This window comes from Chiloscyllium punctatum, chromosome 30 (assembly GCF_047496795.1).
Source record: "Chiloscyllium punctatum isolate Juve2018m chromosome 30, sChiPun1.3, whole genome shotgun sequence".
In the NCBI taxonomy this organism is placed as follows: domain Eukaryota; kingdom Metazoa; phylum Chordata; class Chondrichthyes; order Orectolobiformes; family Hemiscylliidae; genus Chiloscyllium; species Chiloscyllium punctatum.
This window is the reverse complement of record NC_092768.1, coordinates 10,307,703-10,317,019: the sequence shown is the minus strand read 5'-3', so window position 1 is coordinate 10,317,019 and position 9,317 is coordinate 10,307,703. Positions and strand designations below refer to the sequence as shown.

Below are 9,317 nucleotides of genomic sequence, written 5' to 3'. Positions count from 1 at the left end.
TTGTCCTTCATTGTGGGTTTGGAAGGTGCTGCCTGAGCATCTTTGGTAGATTTCTGCAGTGACTCTTTGAGGTGGTACACACTGCTGCCACTGAGCATCGGTGGGGGGAGGGAGTGGGGATGTGGTGCCAATCGAGTGGGGGCTGCTCTGTCCCAGGATGGTGTCGAGCTTCTCGAGTGTCGTTGGAGCTACCCCCACCCCATCCAGGGGCAAGTGGGGAGTGTTCCCCCACCCTCCTCTGAGTTGTGCCTTGTGGACAGCCTTTGGGGAGTCAGGGGGCTGAAGGATTCCCAGCCTCTGACCTGCTCTTGTAACCACTTGTTCACCCTCCCCTCCTCACCACCCTGCACCTCACCTCCTGTATCTGCAGCTCCCCCTACACTCTCCGCCACTCCTGAAGAATGGTTACACCCAAAACATTGACCTTTCCACCTCCTGATGCTGCCTGCCTTGCTGTGTTCCCCCAGACTCCTGTCTGTCCCTCCTGATGCTGTGTTCCCCCAGCCTCCTGCCTGTCCCTCCTGACGCTGCCTGCCTTGCTGTGTTCCCCCATCCTCCTGCCTGTCCCTCCTGATGCTGCCTGCCTTGCTGTGTTCCCCCAGCCTCCTGCCTGTCCCTCCTGATGCTGCCTGCCTTGCTGTGTTCCCCCAGCCTCCTGTCTGTCCCTCCTGATGCTTCCTGCCTTGCTGTGTTCCCCCAGCCTCCTGCCTGTCCCTCCTGATGCTGCCTGCCTTGCTGTGTTCCCCCAGCCTCCTGCCTGTCCCTCCTGATGCTGCCTGCCTTGCTGTGTTCCTCCAGCCTCCTGCCTGTCCCTCCTGACGCTGCCTGCCTTGCTGTGTTCCCCCATCCTCCTGCCTGTCCCTCCTGATGCCCCCTGCCTTGCTGTGTTCCCCCAGCCTCCTGCCTGTCCCTCCTGATGCTGCCTGCCTTGCTGTATTCTCCCAGCCTCCTGCCTGTCCCTCCTGACGCTGCCTGCCTTGCTGTGTTCCCCCATCCTCCTGCCTGTCCCTTCTGATGCCGCCTGCCTTGCTGTGTTCTCTCAGCCTCCTGCCTGTCCCTCCTGCTGCCTGCCTTGCTGTGTTCCCCCAGCCTCCTGCCTGTCCCTCCTGATGCCCCCTGCCTTGCTGTGTTCCCCCAGCCTCCTGCCTGTCCCTCCTGCTGCCTGCCTTGCTGTGTTCCCCCAGCCTCTTGCCTGTCCCTCCTGATACTGCCTGCCTTGCTGTGTTCCCCCAGCCTCCTGACTGTCCCTCCTGACGCTGCCTGCCTTGCTGTGTTCCCCCAGCCTCTTGCCTGCCTTGCTGTGTTCCCCAGCCTCCTGCTTGTCTATCTTACAACCACTGCGTTCATATGGCTGGTCCAGTTGAACACCAGCCCTCAAGAATGTTGACGTGGGGGAATTCAGTGATAGTAACACCATTGAATATCGAGGCGTGAAGGTGAGATTGTCTCTCGTCAAAGATGATCATTGCCTGGTATTGTTGGGTAGATGCCAGTGTTGTAACTGTCTTGGAAGAGCTTGGCAAGGGGACTGGCAAGTTCTGGAGCACAGGTCTTCAGAACTATTGCCAGACTATAGTCAGGGCCCATTCCCTTTGCGTTAGCCCCAGTGTCTCCAACTGTTTCTTGCAGACTGTGACATTGAGGGCCACTGGAGGAGGTGGATCATCTGCTTGACTCTTCTGCCTGAAGATCGCTGCCAATGCTTCAGCCTTCCCTTTGGCGCTGGGCATGGAGGAGGGGGAGAGTTGCAGACCCTCCCTCCCTCCCTCCCGTGAGACATTTACTTGCCCACCACCACTGGCGGCTGGGCGTAGTGACGATTGCGGAGCTTAGGTCGGAGCTGTTGGTTATGGGAATCGCTGAGCTGTGTGGCCCAGTCTGCTGTAGCTTCTCTGGGTCCATCCAGGGCACAGCGTCCTCTCCCCTCCAATGGATGAGGGTTGGTCGCTGGTTTAATGGTAATGGTAGAGGGATCTGAGAGGGGTTTTCAGGGAGGGCCGGACAGAGCAGACAGGGGAGATGCTGGCCCCGTATGTAAAAGGAAGGATAGGGAAGCCTACTGCGGTGCACCCAACCTGGAAACACAGGAGGGAGGGTAAAGGCCCAATGACGACATTCACGAGGAGTACTGGATGGTCGGATCAAAAGGGCAGGCAGCAGGAGAAGGCAAGACATCGGCATGAGGTAGCAGGCACTGCAGGCTGAATGGCCACCTTCTAGACCGTACAGAGGGGACGGCACCATGGAGGAGGGGGGCCGCTGGGAGGCTGCCATCTTTGACAGATGACCACCAGTGCCACTCAGGAACACCCTCTTCCCCCAACCCATCCCCAATTCCCGGGAACACCTGGAAGCAGGGGCTCTCCCAACAGAACATCATTGAATCCCCACGGTGTGGAAACAGGCCATTTGGCCCAACAGGTCCACACCGACCCTCTGAAGAGCATCCCACCCAGAGGTCGTCCCCTACACTTACCCCTGACTAATGTACTGAGTGTACACATCCCTGGGCACTATGGGACAATTTAGCACGGTCAATCCACCCTAACCTGCACATCCCTGGGCACTATGGGACAATTTAGCACGGCCAATCCACCCTAACCTGCACATCCCTGGACACTATGGGACAATTTAGCACGGCCAATCCACCCTAACCTGCACATCCCTGGGCACTATGGGACAATTTAGCACGGCCAATCCACCCTAACCTGCACATCCCTGGGCACTATGGGACAATTTAGCACGGCCAATCCACTCTAACCTGCACATCTTTGGACTGTGCAAGGAAACCCGAGCACTCGGAGGGAACCCACACAGCCAGAGGCGGGAATTGAACCCGGGTCCCTGGCGCTGTGAGGCAGCAGTGCTAACTGCTGAGCCACCGTACCACCAGCAGGACAACAGAGGGCAGGAACTGGAGGAGAGTAATCTGGTGCTGCCAGAGGGAGGGGTTGGGGGTGGGTGGGAAAAAGAGAGTCCGTGAGGGCCCTCAGCGAGGGATGCGCCCTGAGACCGTGTGCCATTGTCGCCTCGGTAAGTTCTGGGGGGTGACCAGAGAGAGAGAGAGAGAGAGAGAGAGAGAGACGAGACAGGGAGATGGATAGGGTAGGGCAAGAGAGAAGCGGGGGAGGGGGGGGGGGGGGGGAGGGGGAGGGGGGGAAGCAGAGAGAGAGGGAGAGCCAAACCTGTAAATAGTGCATCAGCATGCCGCGTTCTGCCAGCTCCAGACACCCGCCCCACACCCCTCGCAGCGTTTCCATCGCCAACGCGCAAGTGAGAGATTCAGGCCAGGGTGAGAACAAACCCAGAGCTTTATTGTACAACCAGGAGCTGAGCCCAGGGGCTGGAGGGGTCGGGGGGGGTGGAACCTAGAGGGATAACGTCCCTTTTCGGAGACGGTCCCTTGCTTCACAAAGAAAACAACGTGCCTCTCTCCGCCAGGCCCTGCCCCGAAACCACCCCCTCGCCCACCGAACAGGAAACATCAGGAGCGAGATCCAAGCAGCATCTTCCTGGCGGGAAGCACAACAGTCCGCTGTCCAGAAAGGGGGCCACTCCTTCCCGTTGTCAGGGCGACAGCTCACCGCCATTCCCTCCCCCGCTGGGTGGGGGTGGGGGTCAGGAGACCCGAGGAACCCTCAGTCGTGGTACATCGTCATAATGCAGCTTTTGATGGTGCCCATGTATCGCTCCCAGAGACACTGGTGTCTAGGTGAAGAAAATACAGCATGTTACAAGGGCACAGGGAGATCAGGGACACAGACCAGAGAGGGTTCGGCATCAGAAAGGGTTACGGGGAGGACTGCCAAACAGATCAGCTGTGATCCAACAGCAGAGCAGACGGGCCAAATGGTCTGCTTCTGCTCCTGTATCTCATGGAGGCCATTCAGCCCTACCCCCTCTAATTCTGCTTGTCTCCTACCATTCCTGGATCTACCTGTCCCACATCCCCAGGGGCAAATCAACACCCCCTCCTGCTTTTGTGGGACTGACTCCCGCATTCTCCCGCCACTCTGGATTCCTCCCCCAAATTCCCCGACCGGGATTCTTGGTGCCTGCTGCAAAATCGCGATTCGGAGAGGCCGGTGTTGGACTGGGGTGGACAACGTTAAAAATCACACAACACCAGGTTATAGTCCAACAGGTTTAATTGGAAGGACACTAGCTTTCGGAGCGACGCTCCTTCATCAGGTGATCGACAGCCTGTCGTGATGCTTCTCTCCACAAGAGGGACACTTCTGAAGACTCTGTTGGGATCTCACCTCAGTCTTCTCTTTACAAGAGCGAGCAGACTCAGTCTGATAAGTTTCCCTAGACATTGCTGTTGCGTTCTTGTGAATGTTCCCTCCACCCTTTCTATTCCCTCTCTCTCCCCTGTTTATAATATAGGAGACCAGAACTCAGTGCAGTAACTAAGTATGTTCCAACTGAGGTTGAGTACCAGAACATCCTCCTCAATTTATATAATTCTAGCCCTCTAGAAATAGAATCTCCTGCTGGCTTACTTAGCTGAGCTTTGAGGGACTGGTTCATTTGTACTCGGGAGCTTTCCCACGATCTTTACGTCACCCAGACTCTCAACATCTGAATAGTAACTGACTTGCCTGTTCTTTCTGAACGCTAATCTGGGCTCAGCCTCACTTTAGTAATGTCCTCCCGTAATCGTCGAAAGAGAGAGTCATTTCGTAAACCTTCGAGACTAAATGGCCAGATTGGTTCGCCTGCAGGTTCCTAGCGGGCACCGTGAAGCGCATTCTCTGGAACGGTTTCAGTGCCAACGCTATTCCCCCAGTACCTGAAATTTCTGATGTCCAAAACGTACAACTATCATAAAGAAAAGGTTTTAACAAATTTTTCCCAAGTTTAACAAATTTTCCCATAACAAATATTGCCCACACTGAAACAGTGCTTACGCTTCAAGGAGTATTTTTTTAAAATGACCTCACTAGGCGCGGACATTGCTGGCTTAACCCAGTCTATTCCCAAACCCGAGTTGCTTCATTGAGCTGCCTTCCTGAACCACTGGGAATCCACGTGGGTGTAGGGACCCCCCCGACAGCGATGTTAGGGAGGGAGGGAGGTCCAGGATCCTGACTCAGTGACAGTGAAGGAACGGGCGATGTATCTCTAAACTGGGATGGTGCTAGGGCATCAGGTGCTCCCATATGTCTGCTGTCCTTGTCCTTCTGGATGGTAGAGGTTGTGGGGGTTTGGAAGGTGCTGTCTGAGGATCTTTGGTGAGTTTCTGCAGTGCGTCTCGTAGATGGTATACATTGTGGCTGCTGAGCGTCGGAGTGAGGATGTGGTGCCAATCCTTTGTCCCAGGACGGTGTCGAGCTTCTCGAGTGTTGTTGGAGCTGCCCCCCCATCCAGGGGCAAGTGGGGAGTGTTCCCTCACCCTCCTGACTTGTGCCTTATAGATGGTGGGACGGGAGAGGGGGGGGGGGGAAAAAAGGGGAGGGGAGTTACTCGCTGCAGGATTCTCAAGTCCAGCGGGCAACAGGGAAAGCAAATAAAAAAGGGCAGGGCTTTATTCCAACGGGGACAGAGTCCAAAAAAAACAGGGACGTCGTCTCGCTGAAACAACGCAAGGCCACAGCCAGAAAAGCGCAAAGAGATCCCGTATCCAGGAAAGGATCTTGCTGACACCGGCTCCACACGGACAGTCGCCCGAGGGTGGGATCGAATCCCGGTCCCTGGCGCCGTGAGGCAGCAGTGCTAACCACTGAGCCCACCGTGCTGCCCACTGCCCTTGCGCCAGTGACTGTAAACCTCGGGTGAACATGTCAGACCAAGGGAAGGTAGGGAGGGATGGTCTGATGGGGAGGGGGTTGAGCCGATCGGAGCCGTTACTCAGTGGAGTTATGAGAGGAGGCCTCAGTGAACCATTCGGGATTCCCAGCAGGACCTTGACGGGGGAGATGAGGGAAGGTTATTTCCCCCTGGTGTGGGAGAGTCTAGGGCCCAGAGGGGCATCATCTCAGAGTAAGGGGGGGGGGGTTGCCTGTTTAAGACGGAGGTGAGGAGGAATTTCTCCTGTGGGGAGGGGGGGGGGTTGAGGATGGTCCGTTCAGGATATTCAAGGCTGGGAGAGACGGATTTTAGAATGGAGGGTGATGGGGGAAAAAGAGGCAGGGAGGTGGAGTTGAGGATGATCTGATCAGCCGGTGGATGGAGGAGGAGATCGACGGGCCAAATGGTCTACCCCGCTGCTGCTACGTATGGTCCGTCCCGCACCACGGTCCACAACCGGTCCAGCTCAGCATCCGGCCTGTGGCCGGACCTTGGCCTCTCCTGAAGGTCGCTACAAAAGCGCAGTGGACCGTCCCTTGGGTCTGACGCGTTCTCCCAGGGTTTACACTTGAGCTCAGTCAGTGGCGCAGGGGGAGTGGGCAGCATGGTGGGCTCAGTGGTTAGCACTGCTGCCTCACGGTGCCAGGGACCTGGGTTCGACTCCCCCCTCGGGCGACTGTCTGTGTGGAGTTTGCACATTCTCCCCGGGTCTGCGTGGGGTTTCCTCTGGGTGCTCCGGTTTCCTCCCACAGTCCAGAGGTCCGGGTGAATTGGCCACGGGAAATTGCCCCACAGGGTTCAGGGGTGTGTGTGGGGTTAGGTGCATTAGTCAGGGGATATGTAGAGTAATAGTATGTGGGGGAATGCATTTGGCTGGAGTTATTGCTCAGAATGTTGGTATGGAGTCCACACTGTAGGGATTCTCTGAATAAAGGATGAGAGTTCGATGAATGGGGAGGGAGTGGGAGTATTCGGAGCTCTATCCCCCCCCCCCCCCCCCCCCCCGATCTCTGACCCTGTGCTTACCTGAAGGCGTCGAGGGCGCGGGCAGCGTTGGTGTACTGCGTCAGGAAGACCCAGACGTCGTTGCTACTCCAGCGATCAGACTTGCACGGTTCGATAAACTGTTCGGGAGAGAGAGCACGGCCAGAGTGAGGCTGGGTATGCACAGTGTTGGGGGGGGGGGGGGGGGGGGGTTCCCAATAGAGGCAGGCGCGGGTACCCCCTCCCTGCCCGTTTTAGGGGCCGTAAGGGGCACCGGGCCTGCCCTCCCTCGGGAGCACCAGCTGGTTCAATCAAACCTCAGGAATGTGGAGTCTGCCCTCCCCACTCACACTGGCCTCTGACCCCATGACCCCTGACCCCACACCGACACAGTCAACTCTGCCGTCAAGGAAGGGTGATCAATGCTGGCTCAGCCAGCCATCTTCGGAATGAATAAGGTCAAACCTAGAAGCACTTTCAATGTAAAATCTCTCCTGCTCTCCCCTGTTTATCTGCTCTCGGTGGGGATAGGCCTGGGCCTGGGGAATTCTCCGGTCCAGGGCAGGGTGGCTCAGTGGTTAGTGCCGCTGCCTCACGGCGCCAGGGACCCGGGTTTGATCCCAACCTCAGGTGACTGTCTGGGTAGAGTTTGCACATTCTCCCCATCTCTGTGTGGGTTTCCTCCCACAGTCCAAAGATGTGCAGGTTAGGGTGGATTGTCCATGCTAAATTGTCCCATAGTGACCAGGGATGTGCAGGTTAGGGTGGATTGGCCGTGCTAAATTGTCCCATAGTGCCCAGGGATGTGCAGGTTAGGGTGGATTGGCCGTGCTAAATTGCCCCATAGTGCCCAGGGATGTGCAGGTTAGGGTGGATTGGCAGTGCTAAATTGCCCCATAGTGCCCAGGGATGTGCAGGTTAGGGTGGATTGGTCATGGTAAATTGTCCCATAGTGTCCAGGGATGTGTGGGTTAGGGTGGATTGGCCGTGCTAAATTGTCCCATAGTGCCCAGGGATGTACAGGTTAGGGTGGATTGGTCATGGTAAATTGTCCCATAGTGCCCAGGGATGTGCAGGTTAGGGTGGATTGGCCATGCTAAACTGTCCCATAGTGCTCAGGGATGTGCAGGTTAGGGTGGGATTGGCCGTGCTAAATTGTCCCATAGTGCCCAGGGATGTGGGGGTTAGGGTGGATTGGCCGTGCTAAATTGTCCCACAGTGCCCAGGGATGTGCAGGTTAGGGTGGATTGGCCGTGCTAAATTGTCCCATAGTGCCCAGGGATGTGGGGGTTAGGGTGGATTGGCCGTGCTAAATTGTCCCACAGTGCCCAGGGATGTGCAGGTTAGGGTGGATTGGCCGTGCTAAATTGTCCCATAGTGTTCAGGGATGTGCAGGTTAGGGTGGATTGGCCGTGCTAAATTGTCCCATAGTGCTCAGGGATGTGCAGGTTAGGGTGGATTGGCCGTGCTAAATTGTCCCATAGTGCCCAGGAATGTGCAGGTTAGGGTGGATTGGCCGTGCTAAATTGTCCCATAGTGCTCAGGGATGTGCAGGTTAGGGTGGATTGGCCGTGCTAAATTGTCCCATAGTGCCCAGGGATGTGCAGGTTAGGGTGGATTGGCCGTGCTAAATTGTCCCATAGTGCCCAGGGATGTGCAGGTTAGGGTGGATTGGCCGTGCTAAATTGTCCCATAGTGCCCAGGGATGTGCAGGTTAGGGTGGATTGGCCGTGCTAAATTGTCCCATAGTGCCCAGGGATGTGCAGGTTAGGGTGGGGGCTGAATGGCGTCCTCCTATTGAACATGTGGGACCCACCTTTTCCACCAGGTCAATGAAGAGGTCGCGGACGTCCTTGGTGTGGATGAGCTTGGCGGCGATGTTAATCAAAGCCCGAGAGAGGTTCTGGAAAGCAGACGGCACTGGCTTATTCAGCGTTAGACTCCCCCCTCCCCCCCCCCCCAACCCCTTTTCCCTCACTGCAGACACAAACCACCAGTAAAGACCACGTCAGGGCGGTCAGTGCAGCTCCCAGTTTATAGTCGGGGACCAGAAGGACAGCCCCTCAAGCCTCCGACTGCGGAAGGAGTTGACCCAGGTCCTGGGTTTCATTGTGAGCTGTGTTTACACTGCTGCTTTGGGCGAGCAGTGGGACAAAAAGGTCTGACACTGGGTGTGGAGACACAGACAGAGGTTCGGCCAACAACTGGTAGCTGATTGGTCTGTGTACTGTGCTTGAATCCATCACTCAGGGTAAATTGATTAAATCATTCATTTCCACGGTCATCCCAGGCATAACAGGAGCTTGGGAATCAGGCCACATTCCAACGGGGATTGGGACACAGGCTTCCGCCTGGAGGAGTGGAGTCACTGGCAGATATTCCTCCGAGAACGCTTCCCTCTTACCTTAAAGTTGGCTTCCATTTCAGAGAAGGTGCTGACTTTCCCCCTCAGTGCTGTACACACCAGGCTGCAGGGAGAACACACACATACACACAAACACAGGGCAACAACATGAAATTCACTTCCCCTCGGAAAATAA

The 9,317-nt window shown here is 56.4% G+C and overlaps 1 protein-coding gene across 1 annotated transcript in view; it reads right to left on the bottom strand.

Annotated features, from left to right (window-relative positions):
- Window positions 1–3,293: 3,293 nt before the first annotated feature.
- fibpa (fibroblast growth factor (acidic) intracellular binding protein a) overlaps window positions 3,294–9,317 on the bottom strand; it is a 21,356-nt gene continuing 15,332 nt past the window's right edge. Inside the window, exons 7-10 of the mRNA XM_072549855.1 lie at window positions 9,182–9,245; window positions 8,594–8,680; window positions 6,820–6,917; window positions 3,294–3,708 (exon numbers count right to left, since the gene is read on the bottom strand). Coding sequence (XP_072405956.1) covers window positions 3,639–3,708; window positions 6,820–6,917; window positions 8,594–8,680; window positions 9,182–9,245 — 319 coding nt within the window. The 3' untranslated portion in view covers window positions 3,294–3,638. The remainder of the gene's footprint in view (window positions 3,709–6,819; window positions 6,918–8,593; window positions 8,681–9,181; window positions 9,246–9,317) is intronic.